The sequence below is a fragment of the Monodelphis domestica genome, chromosome 7, assembly GCF_027887165.1.
Source record: "Monodelphis domestica isolate mMonDom1 chromosome 7, mMonDom1.pri, whole genome shotgun sequence".
Classification (NCBI taxonomy): domain Eukaryota; kingdom Metazoa; phylum Chordata; class Mammalia; order Didelphimorphia; family Didelphidae; genus Monodelphis; species Monodelphis domestica.
Window position 1 is genome coordinate 2,825,198 of NC_077233.1, and position 27,897 is coordinate 2,853,094.

Below are 27,897 nucleotides of genomic sequence, written 5' to 3' on the forward strand. Positions count from 1 at the left end.
ACCGGACTTTTTGTGGAGGAGCATTATTGTTTTGGTCTTTCAGATTTGTGGCTCAAGTGATGCTCTAGATTCCCAAGCATGTCAGACCCCATCCACCCACCAATTCAGTAAACTGATGGCTCCAGCCTCAAAAATACTCAAATCAAATATAAATGACCTACCCCTCTCCTGCCTTTCCATTTTGACTCTTCAGCAAGGCCCTCCATTTCTCTCTTTGACTGTCCCCCGTGCCTGGATCACTCTCCATCCTCTACTCGGAGTTCCAGGCAAAATCCCATTTTCTACAAGAAAGCTTTCCTAAATTTCTCAACCCAGCTCCTTCGTGTATTTTCAGTTCTTCCTGTCTGTAGTTTGCACATATTTGTTTGCTTGTGGTCGTCTTCTCTAGATTATGAGCTCCTTAAGGGCTGGGACTGGCCTTTGCCTCTTTTCTTAACCCTCCTACTTAGCCCCGTGCCTGGCACTAGTAGATGCTGAATCGTTGTTTTTGGACTGGTTGACTTCTACCTCTGGAGTCTCTTGCATCTGTCCCTGTCCTACTCTTCACTAACACCACCTTCCCTTAGGCCTTATCACCTTTCTTCCTGCCTGCTGCATCCGCCTGCTATGATAGAGCTCCTTGTCTCAAGTTTCTTTTTATTCCTATCCATCTGTCACAGTGCTGCCAAAGAGATTTTTCTTATTCATAAGTATGATGGTCATATTACTGTCTTACTTGATGAACTCTACCAGATTCCCCACCTTACATTCTGCAGTTCAGGCTGAGGCCTCCTTGCTCTTCTTCACCTAGGACAATCCCATTGCCCATGGTTTCTTTTTTTAAACCCTTACCTTCTCTCTTGGAATTGAGTCCAAGACAGAAGAGTGATAAGGGCTAGGCAATGGGGGTTAAGGGACTTGCCCAGGGTCACCCAGCTGGGAGGTGTCTGAGGTCACATTTGAACCCAGGACCTCCCGACTCTAGGCCTGGCTCTCCATCCACTGAGGGACCCAGCGCCCATGGTTTGGTTTTTGCATTAGCTATCAGCCATGCCTTAAAAGCACTTCCTCATCACCACTTAGCCAATGTTTAACAGTTGGGGGAGGGGCATGTGAGGTGGGGCAAGGCTGGGAATAGATCATATGCAGTTTAATCTGCATTATTTTAATTTTCTCCATCCGTATCTAAAGTCTAGACAATCAGCAAAACCATGCATTGGTTCCAGAATCACAGTGTGTAAATATTCACAGTGAAGAGTTTCCTCTCCCCAGCTGTTCTAGCACTTGCCTGCCTCTACTTTTACAAAGATAAGAAGTAGAGAGGATTGTGTCCCCAGTGAGCTTATAGTCAGGCAGCACAGTACACAAAAGTCCAAAATGAATCCAGTGTGATTAGTAGAAGGTGGGCATTGTTGGGGATGTGTTCCAGAAGGCTTTGGGTCAAAGATGGCACTTGGAAGAAACTGGCGATTCTAAGAGGCAGAAGTAAGGGTGTGCATACCAGACCTTCCAAGGCCTGATGGTGGTTGGGAGACAGTGATCTGTTGGCACTCAGCTAGCCTTTAGGAAGGGCTTACTGTGTGCCACACACTTTGCTAAGAACTCAGTTTAATGCCAACAACCGTAACAAACAAAATATGACCAGGCCATATTGGGGGCACTCTTTGAAGGAAGGTGCTGGGAAGGTGAGGAGGTGAGGAGGGAATGGGTTCCAGTCAAGAGAGAGCCAGTAAAAATGCTCAGTGTAGAGATGGAGGGTCCAGTTGTCTTTTTTTTTTTTTAATTTTTAAAATTGTAATTGATTAAGAAAATTTTTCCATGCTTACATGATTCATGTTCTTTCCTCTCCTCTTCCCACCTCCTTCCCATAGAGCAATTCCACTGGGTTTTACATGTGTCATTGATCAAGACCCATTTCCATATCGTTGATATTTGCACTGGAGGGGGGGGGGTCGGTTAGAGTCTCCATGTGATCCAGCAGTTGTTTTTCTTCTGCTTTTCTGCCCCCACAGTTCTTTCTCTGGATGTGGAGAGCATCTTTCTCATAAGTCCTTCAGGATTGTCCTGGGTCATTGCATGGCTGCTAGAAGTCAGTTACATTTGATTGTGCCACAATGTATCCATCTCTGTGTAAGATGTTCTCCTGGTTCTGCTTCTTTTGCTCTGCATCACTTCCTGGAGTTCCTCCAGTTCATTAATCATTTTAGCCCAATAGTATTCCTTCACCAACACATACCACAATGTGTTAAGCCATTCCCCAATTGATGGGCATCCTCTCATTTTCCAATTTTTGGCCACCACAAAGAGCGCAGCTATGAATATTCTTGTACAAGTCTTTTTCTTTGTTATCTCTTTGGGGTACAAACCCAGCAGAGCTATGGCTGGATCACAGGGCAGGCAGTCTTTTAGCGCCCTTTGGGCATAGTTCCAAATTGCCCTCCAGAATGGTTGGATCCATTCACAACCCCCCAGCAATGCATTAATGTCCCTATTTTGCCACATTGAGGGTTCAGTTCTTGACTATCCTGGAGGCCAGTGTCACTGGACTGCACAGTATTATGGAGTGGAGAAAGGTGTAAGAGGACCGGAAGAGACCAGATTGTGAAGGGCTTTATAAATCAAACCCAGGATTTTATATTTGGTCCTGGAGGTAATAGAGACTTGTTGAATAGGAGATGATATGGGTTAGTTCTTCATTTGAGGAAGATTTATTCAACATCTGAAGGGAGGATGAATCAGATTGGGGAGAGATGCCAACCAATAGGCTGTTGTAATAGTCCTGGACCATACAGTGGAGGAAGAAGAGACTGCTGGGGTGGGCAGAAATTATAGCTTGCTTCTAGTGGGGCTTCAGGGATGAACTTTTGGTACTTTGGATTGGCAGGAAAATCGAAACCTCAGAAAGTAAAATCTTGGGTAAGGTGTCCCTACTATATAATTAATTAATGTATGATCATGTCTCATTCATAGAATGCGAGCGTTGGATCAGGTACTATTTAATTTCTGGTTTGTATCCCTAGTAACTGGCCCCGTTTGGGACGCACAGCAGGTGTTTAAGAAATGCTTGTGGTTTGATTTGAGGTTCAGATTCCTAGAATTGCTGTATTGAAGGAAGGACAGTGTGGGCACAGGGAGAAGTTTGATAGAATGCTCCAAGGTGGGGAAATGATCCAGTTAGAGTTTAGGTGAGAGGAATACATACAAATTCGTTATGAAGACTAAAACAGAAAAGGCTCTACCCTCAAGGAGTGTACGTTCCTGAGTGGAGATACATGTTAATTGAAAACTACTATGGGACAGTCTGCCTAAATGAGAATGTGTTAACTTCTCCCTCTCCTTAAGATTTTATTTAATTAGATGATTTAGAATATTTTCCATGGTCACAAGACTCATGCTCCCCCGCCCCCGCCCCCACCCCCGTTTCTTTTCAGGGTGGCACAATTCTAGTTACAAAACTACAATTTGAGAGTTGGCGAGGACCTTAGCAGCCGCCACCTCTACCCCCTCAACATACCCAGCAGTCACCTAGGTTCATATGTTTTGGTCTCTGGGCCTTCTTCACCCCAATCTGTTAATTGTTAATTCTCATCAATACTGTAGCCATATCATTTGCTTAGGAAGTAGGGCCCCTCCCCCCATCTGCTCTGGGGATGTGGTCCTAGACCTACTGTGGATGGCGGATACTGGATATAAGTGAGTACCTGCTGATTCCACATGCATGTGCTCTTTGTCCCTCACCCTGGAGCTCCACTCTCTCTTCCCCAAAAAGGTTAAAATGAGAGGTCCTGGGTTCAGATCTGGCCTCAGACACTTCCTGGCTGTATGACCCAGGCAGTTCACTTAACCCCCATTGCCTAGCCCCTACTATTACTCTTCTGTCTTGGAAGCAATAATTGATTCCAAGATGGAAGGTAAGAGTTAAAAAAATATTAAAGTGAAAAAAGTGAGAGTGAAAGCTAAAGAATTAACTACTAGACCCTCCCTTAAAATGAAAATGGGAAGAAGGGAGCCCTACCCTGCTACAGACTCCCTTTTCCCCCTCTGACACATAGCCTGCACCCTACTTCAGTCACTCAGTCCCTCTTTCCTTAAGAGCTGTAACAACCTCCTCATTGGGCTCTCTTCCTCCAGACTCTTTCCTCCCTTTGGTAGCCAACATACAGCTGCCAAATAGACATTCTTCCAGATAGGTTGTCTCATGTCATTCCCGTGCTCCTGACACTTCCATAGTTTTCTGTTGCTTCTGCAATAAAAGACCAGCTCTTCTGTATGTATAGGTTGGCTCAAGCATCTTTCTATGCTTATTTTCTTTTCTTCAATGCCTTTCCAAACAAGCCATTCTATCACCCACCTTTTGTCTTTGCAAAGATCGTCCTCACCTCTTCCTCAGAAAATAGTGTCTTCCTGGCACAGCTCAGGTGCTGTTCCTTTTCCCTGGCGTTTTGACTCAGTTAGGAGAGTGGTGGTGCTTGTTGTCTTTCAGCTTAAAAGAGGACCAAGATTGCCTCCCTGGTGATTGAGGTTTTTTGAATTACATATAGATGGGATTTAAATGTGGCAGAGCTACACAGAGTCCTTTTCTCTCCCAGAGTCATCCAAGTCCAATGGCAAGACAAAAGTCAGGATGATTGGGGGTGGCCGGTGATGCAGTGGATGACCTTGATTTCTTCCATGTCTCAACAGTGCCTGCTTCCACCACCTTCATGGCCTTTCTGGCCAAATTGCTCTTTTCAGTCCTTTCTCCTGGGGTAGATAACCCCCCAGCTCACCAAGAGTTTGAGGCCTTTGGGTTCCTGTTAGGGATGTAGTGACAAGGTCAGAGAGGAACTTAACAGGTTCACTTTGTAGCTGAATGAAGGAAGGAATGGAGGAAAGGGAGGAGATAGAAACTAAGCCTTGATAAGAGGACCTGATCTAGGGTTGGGCCCAGGTGATCCTGGGAGAGAACTGGGGAAGTTTGTAGGAATGCTAGGCTTGAGTTAAAATGGCCAGAATTCTGTTTTGCATCTGCAGATTGTGAAATGCCCCTACGACTTTTAGGTGGAGCTGTCCCGCCAGCATTTGTTGTGTGTTTAGGAGAGAAATAAGAACCAGAGCCAGCTCTAGGTGTCTCTCTTGCCATTTATCTGATATGCAAATTAAAATACATTAACCTACACATGCACAGATGATATGTACATATTTGCCATCATGCAATATATATCTTGTGCATGTATTAGAGATAATTGAATGCATTTGATCACCAATTAAGAATCCAGAGAGAAGAGAATGCAGGGGGCAGAAGCTAGAGAGACTGAGAAGGAATGGTCAGGCTGACAGGAGGACCTGGAGAGACTAGGATCTTAAAAGCTAAAGTAGATGAGAAAATTTGGGGGAGGCGATGTCTAGACTGATGAGGAGCCAGGAAGAAGTCCTTCCAGAATTAGTGACTATTTTGGTAACCTTGGAGTGAACAGTTTTAGTGATAGGCCAAAATTCAAATCCAAATGGAATCCAAAAAGTGGAGGCATATGAAAATACCAATAAAACATTTAATTTGATTTTAAAATAAAGAAAATTACATTACCAGTAGTATCAAGATAAAATAGAAAAAGTGAATCCACAACCAACAGAGGACATTAAGGTTATTAGAAGCTATTTGCTCAATTATGCCAATAAAACTTGACTATCTAAATGAAATGGATAAATATTATGAAAATATGGATTTCCCAGATTAGCAGAAGAGGAAATAGAATACTTATTCCTATTTTAGAAAAAGAAATTGAATAGACCCTCAATAAGCTCTCTAAGGAAAAAGCCCTGACAGATTCACAAGGGAATTTGACCAAATCTGAAAAGAACAATTATTTCTAATGCCATATAAACCATTTGAAAAAATAAGTCTAAGGAGTTCTACCAAATTCCTTTTATAACACAAATGTGGTTTTGATATTTAAATCTGAGAGAGCAAAACCGAAAGGAAACTATAAATCATTTCCCTAATGAAAATTAGTGCAAAAATTTAAAATATTAGCAAGGACATTACAGCAATATTACAAAGGTCAAGGTGGGATTTCCACCAGGAATGTAGGGCTGGTTCAATATTAGGCAAACTACATCATAGCTGACTATATCAGTAATAAGAACGACAAAAGTTGTTTGTTTATGTCAATAGATGCAGATAAGACTTTGGTCAAAATAGAACACTTGTTTCTGTTAACACTGGGAAGCATAGGAATAAATGGAACCTTTCTTAAAATGATAAGCTATGTCTTATCTACAACCAAGCATTATCTGTAATGGAGAATAAACTAGAAGCCTTTCCAGAGATCAGAAATGAAACAAGGATGTCCACTGTCACTATTATTCATGATTGTGCTAGAAGTGCTAGTTATTGCAATAAGAGAAAGAGAAGGAATAAAAACAGGCAGTGAAGAAACAAGACTCATTTTTTTGGAGAAGTCATGTGGAAGGGGCAGTTTGGATGGTTCATTGGATTGAGAGCCAGGCCTAGCCACAGGAGGTTCTAGATTCAAATCTAGCCTCAGATACTTCCTAGTTGTGTGACCCTAGGCAAGTCAATTAACCCCCATTGCTTAGCCCTAAATGCTCTTCTGCCTTAGATGGAAGGTAAGGTTTTTCTTTTTTTTTTAATGTCATTTGAATATACTTAATAAGGAAAATAATTTAACCCACAGGGTGGGTAGACTAGAGAACGTAGTTTGCTTGGGGAAGAACTCCCTATTTGAGAGAACTGCTGAGAAAATAACAGCATTTGGGCAGAAATTAGATTTACGCCAACATTTATGCTACATGGTACAATAACCCAGATATAGCACCTGAATATTAAAGATTAGAGCATAAAAAATAATCAAGACTAGGTCAGTTACCTTTCACAGCTATGCCTGGGGGTGAACCACTTTGGGATACACATCTGTATTCTACAGTCCAGCCATGGTGACCTACTTATTGCTCCTCACATCTAATTTCCACTTTCCTTCTCCTGGCTATCCCCCATGCCTGGAATCCTCTCTTCCTTTCCCCCCTTTTCATCCCTGGCTTCCTTCAAATCCACTTGGTGTCACTTCTTGTAGGATGGCTTTTCTGGTTTCCAGAACTACTAGTGCCTTTCTTTAAGGTTGCTTCCCTTTTGGTTACTCGCTGTGCATGTGGATGCCTGTTCCAGCCCATGTTAAGGATGTCAGGTCCTTGAGGCAAGGGACAGCTTTTGCTTTGTGCCAGGATGTAAGCATCACTGTAGGAGTTTAACAATAAATGCTTCTTTAGTTTCTCCAGTCATACCTCAGCATATCTGATCTTATCTTTTCCACCTGGTTAATGCTTGGGACTCCTAGTGCTTTGAGCTTTTCAAGAGTGTCAGGAAGGCCTGAATTCAGATGTGGCCTTTGGTATTTGGGAGCTTTCTAGCTTTGGTCAAGTCACTTAATATCAGAACCTCAGTCTCCACATTTCTTAAATGAGTGGGAGTCGGACTTGACTGACCCTAAGGACTTTTCCAGCCCTAAATCTGATCCCTTAAATTCTTGATCAGCACTTTAAATATTTTCCTGAAACCCAAGCATTCTCTCAAGTTAAATCTAGCCAAGTTTAGAATATTTAAGATATTCATCTGTTAACCTTCACATTTTAAGTGTTTTTTAGTTAAAAGGCTCTTGTCCCAACCTGAAGAAAAATGCCTGTAGTCCCTGATGGGGAGGTTGAGGCTGGTGCATCACCAATTAGATATTTACAAGATGTCTGGCTGCCTAAGGAGAGGTGAAGCATTCCACCTCAGAAATGGAGCAGGTCAAGGCCACCATGTTAGTCAGCTGTAGATTTGAAGCCTGTGATTAGTAGTGAACTTTTACCCTGGGCAAGACAGGGAGAGCAGGTCCTCTGGGGTCCTAATCCACGCCAGAGCCTGCTAGGCAATCTTTTGTAACATGTCGAGGGATTTTTATGAGCTCTGGGCACTAAATTTAGAGATCTATTACTTATTGCTGTTATTCATTTGTACATAGCCAGATATAAGGTATACCCCTACCCCCAGCCATCCCTTGTCACAGTAAGAAAGGAAGACCAAAAGCACCGGGGCAAAACTAAGCTCCTGCAACCTGACAGCTGGCACCGTGCGCTGCCTCCCTGAAGAGAGAGAGCTCTTTTCTCACAGCTGGGGAGCCACTATAGAACCACAGGTTCCAGTTGGGCAAGTCCCCTCCCCTTCGTGGGCCTCAGTGGCCTCTCCTGTAAAATGATAGAGTTGGACGAAGGACCCCAACAAAATGACCATAAAGCTGGGTCCCCAGCTTCTTCCCTTCTACCCCCATTTCCATGATTAACCTTTTGCTGGTTTTCATGATTCTACTCATTTCACCATTCCTGGTTCATGTCAGCCTTTCCTTGCTTCTAGGCATGTGGTTGTGAAGTAGTGGATAGTTAGGAAGGCCTGGCATCCAGCCCTGCTTCCGACCCTGACTGTGTGACCCCAGGCAGTCACTTCACCTCTGCTGGCTGTGATTAGTGGTCTAGTGAAGTAGTAGTAGCAGTTTGTCGTGTGTCCCATAAGGATGGAATTTGAACTCGGGTCTTCTGATTCTAAATTCAGTACCCTTTCCATAATGGTCAGGGGAACCTTAGACAAAGCACATGGTTTACTTTTCATTGTGGGTTCTTCGTGGGTAGGGCACATGTTTGCCTATCTGCTTTGATCAGGTAATCATCAGATGACCATATGTTCAACTTCTAAGATTTAGCATTTCTTTTCTCCAGTGAGTTAATTTAAACATAAAATTTTGAATTAATTTAGGCTTTCACATTTTCCTAATAGATGACTCTGATTCGACTTAGAGGGAGATACAATAGGCCAAGAAGTTCTTTTTATTTTATCTTATTTTTTTTAAGGAAAAATTCTTTTTATGCCAACAGATATTAAAGAAAGTGCTTGGGCTTTTGGTTGTAGGAAGATTTTCTGGTCATCTCTAGCTTGGGAGTGTGTAGATTGATAGGAGATTAAATTGAATTTTATTCTCTGTGGGGTGAAATTTAGGTTTGAGAGGTTAATCTAATGATATGATGAAACAGATTTATTCGTTGAATACATTTGAAACTTTATCTTCTTGACAGGAGCAGGTCTTGCATTAGAAAAATTTTGGTTAAAATATTGATAAGAAGTTATACACTGTTAGCAGTATGGAGATAGGAATATAGCAGGTAATTTTTTTTAAAGAACAATTATCTCAGAACAGTTAGAAATAGACCAGATTGAGGAGAATTCAACCAAATTCAAGTCAGAAAAAAAATCTCTGAATGCTTGAAAGACCCACCTTCTAATCAAAGTAGAATGTGAAAATAATTTGATACTAAAGTTCAGACATCTAGATTTAGTTTAGGAAAATAGAAAGGAGAACAAGCATCTGGAAGTTCTGTGTTGGTTACACAGAAAGGGGCTTAATAGGTGTTTGTTGGCAGAATCTCTCTGGCAGAATGCCCTCTCCTTTTCTCACCTGGGATGGGGAGGGAAAGAGCTTTCAGAACAAACATGAACCCAGACTAAATTAAAATTACTCAGGATATGGCATCACTTGAATGTTGTAACATGTTGGCTCTTTGGTGAGTGTGAATCTAGCTGTTTCAAAGGGAAGATTATATTTGAAGTATTTGAAAAATGTAAATGGTAAAATTCTTCCACTTTTCCCTTAGGCTATATGGGAGAGGAATTTATGTAGGAGCAAGTGTCAGTTATGTTGGCTGTGTTTGAGACAAGATTTTTAGTAGGAAGTTGTGGAGTATAGACATTGCTGAATCTGTCTATTGTACCGTCTTACATAAAAACTTAAATAATCGCACATGCCTTGGTGCTAGGTGAAGTCTAGGAATGTAGTGATGAAAAATTGGCTCTCAAGTCCTTAAGGAGCTTCCCTTCCACTTGGGGATAGTGGGGGAGGAGATGGGTAAATCCCTAAATAGATGGAAAGCGATGTGGGATGAAGGAGTCTCCAAAGCTAGGGGAATGAATTGGGAAGGGCTTTCCTGAAGAAAGGACTCTGGAGCTGAGCATTGAAGACAAGCATTCTAAGAGGACCATGTAAGGGAAGTGAGAGTGCAAACATTCCAGGTATGAGGGCCACATGGGAGAGACGGCATGCCAAGTTTGGGAAGCAGCAAATAGGCTGGACAGAATGCATGAAAGGGAGTAATGTGATATAGGTCTGGAATTCCCAGAATTTTAGAATTGGATGGAATCTCAGAAGCCATCTTGTCCAGCCCATGCATGTCTGAAACAAACCTCATTGGCCTATTGGATAGCCTGGAGCCAGACTGCCAGCGAGAGGAGATTTTATCCAAGAGGCAGCATGGAAATTTCTTAACCAGGGTAGTGAGCCTGGGCCAGACCGATGCTTTGGGGAGGTGAGTTTGGCACCACTGGAGGACATGCAGATGCATGTAGGCAGAGTATTATGTGCAGACATGTATGTAGAAAGCACTGTTCAAGTGCTAGGGGAAAGACAGAGCCTGCTTGCAAGGAGCTCCCGTTCTAATAGGGGAAGGCTCTGTGTCTCTGTCTCTGGTTCCAGAAGCCAGCCAGGTGGCAAAGCCCAATGATTCATTGGGGGTTGCAGCAAAGGAGATTGCAATGCATCATCTTTCATATAATTTCCAATTATAAAACCATGTCCGTTTCTCGTGTTGAGTCATTTGCAATGTACCAAGGTGGCAACTGACTTAGTAGTTCTGTGTGGCTGCTAAGGAGGCTGGAGCTGCAGAAGAAGCAATTGGTAGGTCATATCTTCCCAAAGGTTGCTCCCTTGGAAGATGGATGAAGGGGCACCAGCACAGGGTGCATTCCCAATGGCAGTAACTGGTCAGCAGTTGGTAGGGAAATATTTTTCCTCCATATTTTAATCATAACTCTACATCTAGAGTAAATGGGGATTGTGGGTCTATTCCACAAATGAGGTTATTTCTCTTGATGACATGACTGGAGTTTGCTCAGTGGGTAGAAAGCTAGGCCTGGAGACAGCAGGTCTTAGGTATGTGACCTCAAACACTTCCTACCTGTGTGACCCTGGGCAAGTCACTTAACTCCAGTTCCCTAGCCTTTACTGCTCTTCTGCCTTGGAACTTATACTTACTATCTATTTTAAGACAGAAGGTAGGAATATTTTTTAAAAGGTCCTTATAGTTCAGAGGAGAGGGAACAGCTTCAGCTGAAGCTGGTGACTCTCTTGAGTGGAGATAAGGGTAGATAAAGATGGTGGAGAGAGAGAATTAATGTTACCTGGCTATGAATTGGGTTAGGGGAGTGAGTGGGAGAGGAAAGACAGATCTAGGGTGGGGAATGAGAAAAAAAAACATGCTAGTGGGTTGTACAGTATATATTACATATAGGTCAAAAGCAGCTCTTCTTAAAAATTAATTTAGTCAATTTAGAACTGTATTCCTTGGCTACAAGAATCACATTCTTTCCCTCCCTCCCCTCCCCCCACCTTTTGTGTAGCTGACTCACAATTCCACTGGGTATTACTTGTGTCCTTGATCAGACCCCATTTCCATGTTGTTGGTGTTTGCACTGCAATGTTCATTTAGGGTCTGCCTCCCCAGCCACATCCCCTCGACCCATGTAGTCAAGCAGTTGCTTTTCTTCTGTGTTTCCATTCCCACAGTTTTTCCTCTGGATGTGGAGAGTGTTCTTTCTCATAGATCCCTCTGGGTTATTCAGGATCACTGCATTGCCCAAAAGTAGCTTTTCTAACCAGTATAATCTCCCACATTTTCTGAACAAAAGTCCTCTGCTAAGGTAGTATCTTATGTAGGGGATTGTGGTCACTTTGGATGGTTGGCACATTTGGCAGGGATAGATGGTTGATACATGCCAGAAGATATTGACCAGGATGGTGAGAGAAGTGCTATAAGGGGTTAATTTAAGGAACCAGAGTTGTTTAGTTTTGAGGTTAGAAAAGAGGAAAACTATTCATTTGGAGGACTGCATTTTTTTCCTCATCGTAGCTATCTGTTCATTCATTCATTAATTTATTTACCAATTACATGTAATGACAAATTTCTACCCAGTTCTACAAGTTTTCCAAAGTTATGTGATTGAACCCCCCTCCCCCCTTTTTTTTAAACCCCTACCTTCCGTCTTGGAGTCAATACTCTGTATTGGCTCCAAGACAGAAGAGTGGTAAGATCTAGGCAGTGGGGGTCAAGTGACTTGCCCAGGGTCACACAGCTGAGAAGTGTCTGAGGCCAGATTTGAACCTAGGACCTCCCGTCTCTAGGCTTGGCTCTCAAGCCACTGAGCTACCCAGCTGCTCCCCCTTCCCTTTCCTGGTGCTGGCAGCCAATTCAATCTGAATTATACATGTATTATGCAAAACGTGTTTCTATATTTTTGTGAGTATCTTATGAAACCAAAACCCCAAAACAAACCCAAATAGACAATTGAAAAAATCGTCTGATTTGATCTGCATTCTGACTCCCAGAGTTCTTTCTCTGGAGATGGATAGCATTCTTTGTCATAAGTCCTTTAGAATTGTCCTGGATCCTTGTATTGCAAATAATAGCTAAACCTATCTCAGAGACATTTCTGAAACACCATCTTGGGGAAGAGGGATTCAGCTTGTTCACTTTGACCCCAAAATGTAGGACTTGATAAGGTAGTGATAGAGGTTGGAGAGTTAAGAGTTAAGATTGAAATATGGGAAAACATTCTTATATTTGGGAACTTTCTAAAATTGGAACATGCCAAATTGAAGATCTTTATGTAGAAGGAATTGCTGTTGATGTACAGGTGGACTAGATGTTCTATGAGAGAAGGGTGATTAGATTGGTATAGCAGTCAGCAAGCATTTTAATATAGTCTTATAAATATCTTGTTTTTACTTAAATACTTGCTGAGTAACATCCCCAACATTTTCCCCATGCTCTTCCTTCCCTTACTTACAGAACCATTCCTTCGAACAGAATTTTTTTTAAGTAGAAAAAGTAAAGAAGAAAAAATTTCAGCAAAACCAATCAATCCATAATCAAATGCGCAGCAGTCCACACTGTAGAGAGGATCCCTCTCTCAACCCCCTCATCTCTCCAAATGAGTGAGATCCCCTGGGGATTTTGGCAGATCTTTTTGGGGAAAAACTTCAACAAGCATTTATTAAGTGGATGCTAAGTGCTGAGGATCCCTAGGAAAACCAAAGCAGTCTTGTCCTCAGGGAGCTTAAATTCTTTTTTTTTCTCCTTTTTATAATATATATATATATAATATTTGTTTTATCGTTGTTTTAATAAATTTCCATATAAGGTTTCCGAAACGAAATGATTCATGTTGTCTCCCCCTTTTCCCCCTTCCCCTCCTCCTGGAGCTGACAAGCAATTCAGTCTTGGTTATTCCTTATTGTTACACAAAAAGTATTTCCACATTATTCATTTCTTATGAAACCAAACCCTAAATCATATACCCAAATAAGTAAGTGATAAATTATGTTTTAATCAGTATTTATACTCCTAACAGTTCTTTCTCTATAGAGGTGGATCGTATTCTTTTTCAATAGTGCCTCAGAATTGTCCTGGATCATTGTATTGCTGTTAGTAGCAAAGTCAATTACATTTGATTGTTCCATAATATTTCAGTTATTGTGTAAAATGAACTCCTGGTTCTGCTTATTTCACTCAACATCAGTTCACATAGGTGTTTCCAGTTCTTTCTGAAATCCTCCAGTTCATCAGTCCATTTGTTTCCAAGTCTTTGCCACCATTAAAAAACATAGCTATAAATATTTTTGTACAAATGGGTCCTTTGCCTTTTCTTTTTCTTTTTTTTTTTTTTTGGCCTCTTTGGGATACAGATCTAGCAGAGGCATTACTGTATCAAAAAGGTATGCATTCTTTTTATAGCCCTTTGGGCATAATTCCAAATGCTTCCAAGAATGATTAGATCAATTCACAACTCCAATAGCAATACATTAGTGTCCCAATTTTACCATATTCTCTTCAACATTTATTATTTTCCTTTATTGTTATGTTGGCCAATCCGATAGGTGTGAGATGGTAGCTCAGAGTTGTTTTAATTTGCATTTCTCTAATTAAGAGTGATTTAGAACATTTTTTCATATGATTATTGATAGCTTTGATTTCATCTGAAAACTGCCTATTCATATCCTTTGACCATTTATCAATTGGGGAATGACTTGGATTCTTATTTATTTGAGAGATAAGAGAAATTTATATCAGAGAAATTTGTTATAAAAAATTTCCCCAGTTTGTTGCTTCCCTTTTATCTTGGTTACATTGATTTTATTTGTTCAAAAATTTTTTAAATTTAATATAATCAAAATTATTCATTTTACATTTTGTAATGTAAACTTTTTATCTCTTTTTTGGTCATAAATTCATCTCTGTAGATCTGACAGGTAAACCATTCTACATTCCCATAATTTACTTATAATGTCATTCTTTGTGTTTAAATCTTATACCTATTTTCACCTTATCTTGGTATAGGGTGTGAGATATTGATCTAAACATAATTTTGTACTCTTTCCCAATTTTCCCAGAAGTTTTTATTAAATAGTGAGGTCATTTACCTCTAATCTATTCTATTGATCCACCCTGTTTTGATGATTACTGCTTTATAGTACTATAGTATAGTTTAAGATCTGGTACTTCTAGCGCCCCCCCCCACCCCCCCCATTATTTTTCTGGATACTCATGACTTTTTGTTCTTTCAGATGAATTTGGTTTTTATTTTTTCTGGTTCTATAAAATAGCTTTTTGGTAGTTTGATAAGTATGGCAGTGAATAAGTAAATTAATTTAGGTAGGATTGTAATTTTTATTACATTAACTCAGCCTACCTATGAGTAATGTTTTTCCAAGTGTTTCAGTCTAATTTTATTTGTGCAAAATGTTCACATGATTCCATTTGTCACGACAAGTAGATTCCCAAATGTTTTATATTGTTTCAAGTGATTTTCTGCTGTTCTATTGGAAATTTAGGAATCCTGAAGATTTGTGTGACTTTATTTTGTATCCTACAACTAGTTTTTAGTTGATTTTCTAGGATTCTCCAAGTATATCATTATATCATTTGGAAAGAGTGATAGTTTATTGCCTACTTTAATTCTTTCAATTTCTTTTTAATTGCTAAACATAGCATTTCTAGTACATAGTAAATAACAGTGGTGATAATGGGCATCTTTGCTTCATTCCTGATCTTATTGGGAAGGCTTCTAACTTATCCCCATTGCAGATGATATTGCTGATGATTTTAAATAAATACTGTATTATTTTAAGAAAAGGTCCTTTTATTCCTATGCTTTCTTAATGTTTTCAGTAGGAATGGGTTTTGTATTTTGTCTAAGGATTTTTCCGTATCTATTGAGATAATTATGTGATTTCTGTTGGTTTGATATGGTAAATTATGTGGATGGTTTTCCTAATTTTAAACCAGCCTTGCATCCTGGTATAAATCCCACTTGGTCATAATGAATAATCCTTGTGCTATATTGATGTAGTCTCTTTACTAGTATTTTACTTAAGATTTTTGCATCAATGTTCATTAAGGAAATTGGTCTGTAATTTTCTTTCTTTGTTTTTGGTGTTCCTTGCTTAGATATGAGCACCATATTTGTGTCATAAAAAGAATTTGGTAGGACTTCTTTGCCTATTTTGTCAAAAATAGTGTCTGAAGTGACTGAGGCCAGATTTGAACCTAGGACCTCCCATCTCTAGACCTTGCTTTCAATCCACTGAGCAACCCAGCTGCCCCTGCATGGGATTTTTTTTTCTGGGAAAATTCATTGATGACTTATTCAATTTTTTTTGAGATGGGATTATTTAAGTATTTTTTTCCCCTTTTGTTAATCTAGGCAATTTATATTTTTGTAAATATTCATCCATTTGACCTCAGTTATCAGATTTATTGTCATATAATTGGGTGAAATAGCTCCTAATAATTTAATTTCCTCATTATTAGAGGTGAAATCACTTTTTTCCTTTTTGATACTGTTAATTTGATTTTCTTCTTTTTTTAAATCAAATTAACCAATACTTTTTTTTTACCCCATAGAACCAGCTCCTCACCTTATTAGTTCAATAGTTCTTTTACTTTTATTAATTTCTCCTTTGATTTTTTTTTTTTAGGATTTCCAATGTAGTCTTTAACTGTGGATTTAAAATTTGTTCTTTTACTAGTTTTTTTTTTTTGGTTTTGTTTTGTTTTGTTTGTTTGTTTGTTTTTTGATTTGCACACCCAATTCATTGATATGCTGTTTCTCTATTTTATTGATATAGGCACTTGGGGATATAAATTCCCCCTCCCCCCCCAATACTGCTTTGGCTGTATCCCATAAATTTTGATATGTTGTCTACTTATTGTCATTCCCTTCAGTGAAATCTGTGATTGTTTTTACCATTTGTTCTTTGACCCACCTGTTTTGAAGAATTAGATTATTTAGTTTCCAATTAACTTTTAATTTACCTCTCCATGAATCCTTGTTGATTATAATTTTTATTGCATATGATCTGAAAAAGTTTTAATGCCCTAATACATGGTCAGTCTTTGTATATGTACCATGTGCTGCTGAAAAGAAGCTATATTTTTTTATCCCTATTCAGTTTTCTCCTGATATCTATTATATCTAACTTTTCTAAAATTTCATTCACTTCCTTTACTATTTATTTTTGGTTAGATTTATCTATTTCTGATAGGGGAAGATTGAGGTCCATCACTAGTATAATTTTACTATTGATTTCCTCAAGTTCCTTTAGTTTCTCCTTTAAAAATCTGAATGTTATACCATTTTGGTACATATGTTTTATACATGCAAAACATTTCCATATTAGTCATGTTGTGGAAAACACATGTAAAAAATTCATGAAAAAAATTTTTTAATAGTTTGCTTCAATCTACATTTAGACTCCATTAGTTCTCTCTGGAGATGGATATCATTTTTCATCATGTCTTTGGGAGTGCCTTAGATCACTCTTGCTGAGAATAGTGAAGTCTTTCACAGTGGATGCTGTTTCTCTGTACAGTGACCTCCTGGTTTTGCTCAGTTCCTGTTAAATCTTTTCAGATTTTCTGAAATCCTTCTGCTCAATTTTTATAACAGTATATTCCATCACAATCATATGTCCTAATTTATTTAACCATTCACCAATTGGTGAGCAGTTTTCAATTCTTTGCTGTGTTTTTGTACTAGTAGGCCCTTTCCCCTTTTTTGGCTTTCTTTGGGATACAGATCTTATAGTGGTATTGTTGGGACAAAGGTTCTGCACAATTTAAAAGTCCTTGGGGTATAGTTCTAATTGTTCTTCAGAATGGTTGAATCAGCTTACAACTAACTAGGAGCTTAAATTCTAATAGGCAAGACAACAAAAATAAATAGCCATGACATTTGGAGTTAGGACCTGGGTTCCAGAGCCCATGCTCTTCTCCTTATGTGTATAACCTGAGTGACCTCAGCAAGTCACTAAATTTCGCTGGGCCTCAAGTGTCCATATTTGTTATCTCTAAGGGGTCTGGCTTGGATGATCTCTGAGTTTTACATTTTTTAAAATCTCTAAACCCTTTAGCTCTATAGTTTATAATGATTTACTGGCCTGGTTGAGATGAATTGACTTCAGCCTTGTTTATGAAATCATCTTTGTTTGGCTTTTTCAATAAAGCAGGAAGTGAGGTCATCTTTTGTGAGTTGGGTTGGGGTGGAGTTGGAGTCTTGAAGATTTGAAGTTGTTGGGTGCAAATCATTCTGAATGGGGAAACGGATGGGAAGTAGTGAAGACCCCAATTAAGGTGGGTCTGTATTTGTAGGTAGATCCAGGCAAGCACTGACCTCAGTTTTCCAACTATGTACTCTTTGGGTCAGGTGAGAGGGTAGGCTAAGGATCAGCAGGGTGGGATAGACAATTAATAACTGCTTATTGGGGCAGCTAGGTAGCACAGTGGGTAGAATGCTAGGCCTGGGATTGGGAGACCCTAGGTTCAAATCTGACTTCTGATAACTTTCTTGCCATGTGATTCTGGACAAGTCATTTATTATGGGTGGATGGTGAAGTGGTCTTGCACAGTCCATTTTATGAGGAAAAAAGTCTGATTACTGTTTGCAACTGTTTGCAGTGTTCATAATAAAACCACAAAAATGAGCCCCACATCTTTGTGTGTCATGCCTTTGCCCGCATTAAATGGGCATGAGGTAAGCATATTGCCTATATATTACATAGGCATAAGTGAGTACATTCTCGATTCTGAAGATGGTCTTGGTATTTTGGTGTCTATGTTGCTGATTGGGTATATATCTAGAAGGTTTATTGCAGGTGATATTTTAACTTATTATATATAAATGTAATTAGATCCAATACTATAGAGAGCTTCAAAATAGCCAGCCATCCCTTTGGTTATGAGTTCTTGGCCCACCAATAAATTCCCTGCCACTCTATATCTTAGTAGATAGATAGTTGCTATGGCAATCCAAAATGCTTTGATCTCATGACCATTTGAACCTCTCTAAGCTTAGAAAGACAAATCTTACAGCGAGCTAATTAGTAAATATTTTTTATATGCCTACTATGTACCAGGCACTGGGTAAGTGCTCAGAATCCAGAGAGAGGCAAAAGACAATCCCTGCCCTTAAGGAGCTCTCCCTGTAATGAGAGAGACAACAGATACATACAAACAAACTATAAACAGGATAAATAGCAAAAAATTAATAGAGGGAAGGCACTAGAATTCACAGGGAGGGAAGGCTTTCTCTTTCCAGATGTATAAAGCACACTATAAAATTTAAATCAATATCCAAGAACTCCAAGTATTATTTTAAGGGATTTATTAATAATCACTTGAAGTAAGAATTAAAAAGGAAATAGAAGTATAAAAACCTAATTATCTAACAAAAATAAGACCACATGAGTGAGTAAGTTCTTCTGCCTGGCCCAAAGCCAGCTACTTGCAGCCCCATCATGGGAAGAGATAGTGAGAGGGCGGAGTTACACAAAACTTACATCCTCTGTATGTTAGCACAGAACGTGAGAAGAAACATAGGAAGCTGGGATTTAGAGTCCTGGGGAGAAAAATCTAATTATACCATGTTGTTCACAATTGTGTACACCTTTTGGGGGTCTTCTTGGCAAAGATACTGGAGCAGTTTGTCCTTTCCTGTTCCATTTTACAGAGGAGGAACTGAGGCAAATAGGGTTAAGTGATTTGCTCTCAGGGTCATCTAGTAAGGGTCTGGGGCCACATTTGAACTCAAAAAGATGACTTCAGACTTGGTTCTTTAGCCACTGTGCCACCTAGCAAGCCCATTTAATCCATGGCCCTGGTCATTACCCTAAGCTTTTTAGAATAGTGTTGGACCAGTTGTCAGGAAGTTCACCTGATTTCCATTTCTCTCTCAGACACTTAATTACCCTGAACAATTGCCTTTGTTACTACCCATAACCCTCAGCTTCTCACTTCTTGGACTCATTTGCTAGATGGGCATGAGAATAGCCTGCCTTTCCTAGGGTTGTGTGAGGATTAAATGAGGTCTCTGAAGTACTTTGCAAAGATTGAAGCACTATGGGAATGATTCTCCTAGCTTCATCAGAATGCTCCCAAGCTGCTCAGGATGCAAGTTTCAAGACTTAAAAAGTCCAAAACTAAACTAAAACTAAGAACTCATGTGATCTATGACTCACGTCACCTCTTCTTATCAGTGGTGTTCTGTTCACACAATACCCTCTCCCTTTTTAACTTTTGCATACTGTCTTACCCCATGGGGTTTTAATTCCTTGATATTTAGGGACAGTTTTTCTTATTTGCATCCCCAAATGCTTGATAGTGTGCTTGCCATGTAGTGGGCACCTAACAAATGCTTATTGAGTAAAATGTCCTGTTCCTGTATCTCTGTGGCTTGGAGATTCTTGGAGACAATAATGATAAAGTAACGATGGATAGATACTTGCTTATATTTATATCGTCCTAGAGAGTTTCCAGGCTGGTGGAATTTCTCTTCCTTGCTTGTGATAAAAGCATTAAACAGATGTACTAATATGGTGCCATATTGTAAGTCTTTGTGGATCATATATTTAGCTAGATCTTTCTTTGGCATCCATTATGCCATGGCATTGCATTACATATACAGTAAGAGGTAGAGTTTGGGTTAAATACTTAAAGCAGGAGGAAACTCATTCATAGAATTCAGTTAAGTCAATCAAAGCATTTAAGTGCTGGGGATCCAAAGAGAGGCAGACAGACCCTGCCCTTTAGGAGCCCACAGTCTAAGGGGAGAGACAACATGCAGACAGCTCTGCTATGTACAGAATGTGTACACAGATGGAAGTATACACATACATGGGAGAGATGGGAGGTAATCAACAAAGGGAAGGGGTCTTGCATTAAAGGGGGTCAGGAAGAGCTTTTTGTAGAGTGGAATTTTAGCTTCATTTTGAAAGTATGTTGGAGGCAGACAGTCAGTGAAAATGCATAGAGTTGGGAGATGGAGTGTTGTATTCCAGAAAGAGCAGAAAACCCAGTGTCTCTGAGCCCTGGAATTCATGAGATGGTGAACAACATTTAAGAAGACCGGCACAGTGTGTGGGGATGTGTTCGATTATGATGGGCTTTCAATGCCAAACAGGGTTTTAGATTTAATTCTGGAAGTGAGGGAGAGCCACTAAAATTGATTGAACAAGGCAGGACATGTCTTGGCTAAGGTGGTGGATGGATAAGGCCCAGCAGGCTAGTTGTGTAGTCCAGGTGTGAATTGATGATGAATTGAAGAGGGTAATGGCAGTGAGAAAGTGTATTCAAGGGATAGTCCAAAGTTAAAAATTGATAGACCTTGGTAGCAGATTGGCTATGCCAATGAGAAAGAATGAGGAATCAACGATGACAGTTGGGGACCTGATGGTAGCCCCCGGACAGTAATAGGGAATTTTGGAAGAGAAATTCAGTTTTGGATGTGTCTAAGAGACCTCCAATTTATTGGAAATGTGAGCTTGGAAGTCAGCAGAAAGTGTAGGGCTGAGAAGTCGGTTTGAAATGGGATGGGAGGTCCAAGTGAAATAGGATAATGGGAGAAGATGGAGTCCATGATACATGAAGAGCCAGCAAAGGAGACTGAGGAGTAACTGTCAAAGAGAGGAAGAAAACCACAAGAGATAGGGCAGTGTCAGGAAAATCTGGAGAGGACTGAACCAAGGAGAAAAGGAGATGGAAAGTGTCAGAGGCTGCAGAGAGGTCAAGAAGGATGAGGCCTGAGAAAAAGCCAGGAGATTTGCCATTAGGAGGTGATTGGGAACTTGAGAGAGAGCAAAATAAAGTTGGAGACCAGGACACAGAGGGTGAGAGGGAAGAAAGTAAAGGCATCTGTTGGGGTTAGGGGTGGAACTGCCTTTTTGAGGGGTTTATCTATGAAAAGGAGAGAAGGTTGATAGCTGATGGTGGGGATGGGTGCATTAATCGAGTTGAGAGGTTTTTAAGGATGGAAGAGACAAGGGTTTGTAGGCACCAAGAAAAGCAGCCGTTACACAGGGAGAGAATGAATTGGGGTAAAAGAAGCAGGATGAGGGAGAGGGCAAGATGAAATGGGGTCTCTGGTACAGGCAGAGGTTTATCTTGACAAGGAAGAGGACCAGTCAGTTCTGGCATCCATGAATTTGTTTTAGTTTTTCTCTATATTCAGAACAGTCATCCCGTACCATATTGCAGTTCACTTATTGCTGGGGTTTTTTTTTTTTTAGAAGTATCTAATTCTTATCATAAAGTTTTTGCTATGTCACAGGATTTTGAAGATGAATACCATACTGTATGCAATGGAAATGCAGTATGCCACTACCGCTTACACAAGTTTTCCAGCGTGCGATTGTATACAGCACACTATTGGCTGATGGAATGAAAGGGGACCAACCACAGGGCTCTGTTCTGTATCCTGGGTGCTGATTAGCACAGTGGCTGTATCACTGGTCTGTTTGCTTTCCCACACTATGCTCATACATTCAGAAAGTGTTTAAGAGCATATGAAATGTTTATAAGAGTGTGGAAGAAAGGGTTTATAGGAGAGTGGGAAGGATTTATAAAGTCTTAAAATATATATAAATAAAGTAAATACAACACCTCCACTTTGCGGATTTTCACCTCTCACGAGGGTCTTTGGAACGTAACTCCTGCGATAGGTGAGGGACCACTGTAATCAGTTTTAGCTGACATTTTGGTTTTGCTTATTATTATGTGTCTGGCACTTTGCAATTATCCACATTTTGCTGATGAGGAAACTCAGGCAAATGGATTAAGTGACTTCTCCAAGGTCACATTGCTAGGAAGTATTTGAGGCTGGATTTGAACTTAAATCTTCCCATCTTCAGACCCCGCACTATCTATTTAGCCACCCAGCTGCCTCCAATAGTTATGTTTTGATAATTATTTTTGTATAATTGTTTTCCTTTGTATATTTTGAATTTTTGTTTTCACTAGAGGGCCAAAGTTGGATTCATAACATAAAAAGGTTAAATCTTAATCAGCCCTGTCCAAGTTATTTAAAGGCATCATCCCATAAGTCCTAAATGTATGAGAAATATTACTCTTTATTTTCCGAAAGGATCTTGCCAGCCCACATCATCAAGATAGTAGTAGTAAAATACAAAATTCTCGGCACTTCAAGTAGGCAGGAGTTTCTATAGAGCCATGATTTGTTGGATTAGGAATTGCTAGGAGGGAGGGCCAATGTGCGGGAATAGAAGTGCCTGGTTAGGCTTGCCTATGTTAACATGGCCTAAATTCAGGGGCTCAGATATCATTGGATTGAATCATTCAGGCCAGGAAGTGAAATCAGGTGCTAGAGTGGAGGAGGAGAGGCTGTAGCTGGCCTGAAGCAGATTACAATGCAGTGGGAAATGCTTAGCTGAACAGTCAGTAATACAATAAAACATAGATACTATTAGCTTGGGGGTTTTCCAAGTCAAAATGCCTCTGTATTCTAGTAGTGTGTAGTACATAGAGGGCCAAAAGCATGGGTTTGTATTCTGCCTCTGACCTTGGCCCAGCATCCCTCTTAACCACTCAGCGCTCTGTGCTTTTTTCCAAGTTGCGGAGAATTCAATTACTAAGAATTCATAATTCAGTTAATTCAAGGGAATGAATTTCTCCATCAATAAAACCACAAGCCTAGTTCTTTCCCTATATCGATAGTAACGCTATTATTCCAAAGGGATGTTACTGCCCACCTAACACAAGAAAGTTATAGCCTCCATTGTTTATTACATAGCTGGAATTGGCTGAATAAAGTTGCATTTATGTTCTTTTCTTATCCTTTTACCATTAGTTCATTTGTTTTATGCCTCATAAACTGCCTTTAGCTTTGTTTACTTTATTGTCACTTGTCTGAGTTTCTGACCTTTATTATCTCTATTCCCATTCATAAATTTAACCACAGTTTCTGGATTTATCTGATCCCACCTAGTCTAGCCCCGTGATTGTAAAATAGCACTGTGCCAGGATTCTTTGCTGGGCAGGGGGTGGGAGGGAGGTGTCAGTAACTACTCCTGTATTCCATGAGCTTTAAATTTGGATTGTAACTTTATTGTACCTTTTGATACATTCCCTTACTTCCTTTCCCCCCTGAGAGAAATGACAAGTAGGGTAGTCTACTCACTATTTAAAAAAGAAAAAGGTATCAACATTTTGGTAACAAAAATTTCAAAAGAAAATGTAGTGTTTCATGTTTTTGCCAACAGTAAAATATTAAGTCGCTACCTTTGGCATAATTGTGGTTTATTTTGTAATTAACTGAAATAATTTTGAGTTTAATTTGATGATTACACGTAAGTAACTTTCCTTTTTTCCCCCCCTTTTTGCTTTTTGTTCCATTGGATTATATACTTGTCCTGATTTTGCAACATACCATTCTTGGAATTCCTCATTTTACCATGGCTTTATGGAAATAACTCCACTGATATTTGGAACACTGGAATGATGGAAATATTCTTTACAAAGTAGCTGTGAGTATCCTATGTGATTATTTTAGTCATGTAAACAATAGATTTTCTCCTTCTGCAACTGAAGTCATAGTACTAAACAGAAAAATTATTTGAAAATTGAGCTGAGGCAAAAATTTAAATGAAGTTTCATGCACTGTAGCTGTTGATGTCGATTTTCATACGGGATTATGATGCAGAATATTCAAAACCCCCCAAATGAGAATATTTCAGAAATTTGAGTGGAGAAGAAATTTGGATTTAAAATGTCTTAGTGAATGTTACAAGGAAAATGGGCCAGGAGGAAGAAGGTGGTAATGAGTTTGAAGTTCGAATTTTCTCATGTTGAGTCTAGGTAGAAATAAGATAGTAGCAAAGAATTTTATGACATGAAATTCTAGTTAATATTTTCTCATCATAACAGTAATGTCAACAAGTTGGGTGAAATCCAGTCATAAGACTAAAGATAACCAATGTGATATCATTTTAAGCCTTTAGGATGAAAGATCACATTTATTTTTATAATCCTTTAGAAGTATTCAAATTCCAGTTGGATGCATCCACTTGAGATGTTGAAGATTTTTAACAAATTGAAATAAAACTGGCTTTGACACTTGATTAAATTTGATTTCCCTGAAGATAAGAACAACAGAATCTTCTGAAACATCAGGCTTTAGAGTCATTGCCCCAGCATAGTTGCTAGATAGGGTTACTGACTTGACATTGGCTATAAAATCCTTCAGTTTTATGGGAACCAATTATTAAGAATTCAGTGCTATGTTTTTCCTTTTTGACTAGGCTCAATTTCAAGAAAAGCACCCTGTAGGGATTAAGCTATTGTGAGCCAAGTGACTTTATAATTAAAGGAGCACAGAAATAATTCTCAACAGATTTAAATTTTTGGCGAAAAATTCAAGCAGTTTGCTGTTGTTCAGGCAATCTCACTGTGACTAACCTTTTAGGCTGGTCAGGTACAATCATTGGCCTGAGATAGATGGGGTTCTTTACTTTTGTTATGAGGTAATCACCCTGCTGAAACATTTCAGATCAACTCTGAAACTCAATTCCTTGTGCCTGGTGGGGCTATTCTCTAATAAGGACCTTTTTTTGGATATGAAAAATTGATGCGATTTGTTGTGAATAATGATTTGTTATGTAATTTTCAAAAATAGCTTTAAGGAAGGGATTGAGAGATTTATAGCAATAGAAGCTTTTTAATGACTAACTTTATTCTCTTTCCTTTTAAAAAATAAAAACAATGAACAGCAACAGAAGAACCTTGAAGGCTATGTGGGATTTGCGAATCTCCCAAATCAAGTATACCGAAAATCTGTGAAGAGAGGGTTTGAATTCACGCTTATGGTAGTAGGTAAGATGCTTTTTTGGTTACTAAAGTAAGCCATATGCCTGGCACATAGTTGGCACTTAATACATTTTTCCTTTCCTCTCCTCTTCTTTAACTTAGACTTTTGAATATAATATAAAAATTCCCTCTGTAGGAAAGCATTTTAGAAGATGGAAGTTATTGATGTGGAGGGAGTTTGGGGAAGGGCAAGGATAAAAAGTGAAGTAGACACGGAAAGAAATTACAGTTTAGTCCCTTTGGGCACTGAGGTGATCTCCGGGGTAAAACATTTGTGCCATGGCAGAGGATTGCCCAGGATCCATCCGAGGTACATTGGGCTGGTAGGTACAGAGGCTCTCCTTGGAAATGTCAGTGTGTGTTCAAAATCCCAGGGGTGCCTAGTGGTCTACACTGACAGCCCTGACTTAGGGCATCATCTTGGTAGATGTCATAGGCTGGCCAGTGGACAGACACCCAATAGGCAACAAGGGGTAGGTCTAGTGCAGGTGACTGGCCTGCCACAGCTGGGAAGCCACGAGGGAAGGACTTTTTTTCTCTTCCCTTGGGACCTTCTCAGTAGCAGACTTGGAAGAAACAAACCCAAGTCCAGAAGAGAAGACCAGACCGCCTCCTTCATTAGGATAATTTTCTAATGTTCATACTTTGAAGATGAGGATAGGGTTTTAGATAGCATGCTCTGGTCAGTGAAAAACTGTTTAAAACTGATATTGAACTGCTGATGAAGCTCCTTGTACCCATGCATAATTCCCATTGACACTCAGGAGATTTCAGCTTCAAAAAAAACCCAGAAAAAACCTTGCCTGTGAATCAAGTGGCTCCATGAACTCATCAGCTCAAGCCTTGGGGTCTGACACACATCTGTGGCTGCTCATTCAGTTTTCCTTATCCCTGTCCATTGAAGGGTTCTCTCCTGGTGGGGTGGTGTCTCATCTGCACAAGGTTCCCATTCTTGGGACTGCTCACATCATGTGACTGATTCTTGGCTGAGCTCTTTCCTATAAAAATAGAAATTAAAAAAATGGAGCCTTAGTCTAGGGCTTCACCTCATACCTGGACTATGGTCTTCCTGACTCTAGGCTTGCTGGGTGCCACCAACCACCTCAGAGCTGGATCACTCTGACATGTTCAAGAGTTCCTTTAGTTTCTTTGACATATTCTCAGATGGGCCTGTGCTCTCAACACTTCAAATGCTCTTTTCACCGAGGAAGATTTCTGCATGTCCTTGCTTGTTCATCCTGTGTGGCTCTGATTTCTCCCCACAAAAGGGTCCCGTGGCTTGCTGGAGAGTTTTGATCTCTTCTGACAATGTTCAGCCCATCTCTTGACCTTTATTTCCTTCCTTGGTGCTGTCTTTCACGCCCTTTTTTGAGTGCCTGATGGGTTATATATTGCCTTTTGTTCATATTCCCCATGTACCTCTCCATTGTCCGCTTGTGGTACTCATTTTGGATGCTAAGGACAGGGACAACTAAGTAGCCCAGTGGATAGAGTGCCAGGCCTGGAGTCAGGAGGATCTGGTTCAGATACTTTCCTCACCATATGACCCTGGGCAGTTCACTTAATTGCAATTGCCGAGCCCATGCCACTTTTAAGAAGTGATACCAACACAGATGGTAAGGGTTTAAAAAAAAAAAGAATTCGGAGGACACTAGTGTGTTCCATATCATGCAATCATAAAACAACACTGAGTGAGACATCTTAAAGGAGCCTTTCAGTTGCCAAAAGGCAATCCAGCTGTGTCTTTCTTCTTCCTGTTTAATTCTGGCAGCTGGTCTATATTCTTCCTGTCTCCACCTTGCCTACTGTTGGATAAACACCATAGGTTTTCTATCTAGCTGCAAGTTGTAGTCTGTGCAGTAGACATTCTTCATCTTTCTTTGGGAAAAGCTAAAGATCTCTTCTAGGAGGCTTTCCAGGCTTCCTGCTAATAGGGCAGTGTCATTCTCAGCTAGTTTTTGGAGGATCTCTCCATCCCCAACTTAGACTGTCCCGGATCCTCTTCCATTACACTTGGTTTTGAATTCCTTTAGTGAACATACATCACTCGTTGGATGTTTGTAACTTGGGTTGTTGACAATATATTTCTGTTCATGTGTTTTGAGAACTCTAATGATCATGTGGGAATGGGACACGTCTGGTTGCAAGAGAGCCTTTTATAAAAGGTAGGGTTCTGGCTTACCAAATTCAATGCTTTTTTGTAAACCCACTGCAAGTTGCATGGAGATCTTGTAATTGCCATCTTTTCAGTCCACATGAGAGATGGTAAAAGTGATGGGATTTACTGTAAACTATTACTTGTAAAAGTGTTTGTTCCTGACTCTGTCCATATCAGGATGAATCCCATAAAGGTTGTGTGCAGTTGGGTGAATATTGTTCCTAGGTCAGTAGGCTTTGTTGTTTCAGACTGTTGGCAGATAACTTGAGAATTGTCCCTTCAAAGCCCTCTCAGTGGCCACTTCATCCAGCCTTGGTCTGAAAATACTGAGCTTTTCCTGTTCTCACTCTGCATATCAGGATCCTTGCACATTTTGAGTTCAATTAAAATGGTTCCAAAGGGCTTTGCATATATTGTATATGTCGAGGAATAGTCCCCTGCCCTTTAGGGGCTTCTGTTTGATTGGGGCGAAA

General features: G+C 39.9%; 1 protein-coding gene across 1 annotated transcript in view; it reads left to right on the top strand.

The window, feature by feature from the left end:
• Positions 1-10,228: 10,228 nt before the first annotated feature.
• The window catches only part of SEPTIN7 (septin 7), a 56,295-nt gene continuing 38,626 nt past the window's right edge, over positions 10,229-27,897 (top strand). Inside the window, exons 1-3 of the mRNA XM_056804728.1 lie at positions 10,229-10,365; positions 23,885-23,927; positions 25,170-25,272. Coding sequence (XP_056660706.1) covers positions 10,229-10,365; positions 23,885-23,927; positions 25,170-25,272 — 283 coding nt within the window. The remainder of the gene's footprint in view (positions 10,366-23,884; positions 23,928-25,169; positions 25,273-27,897) is intronic.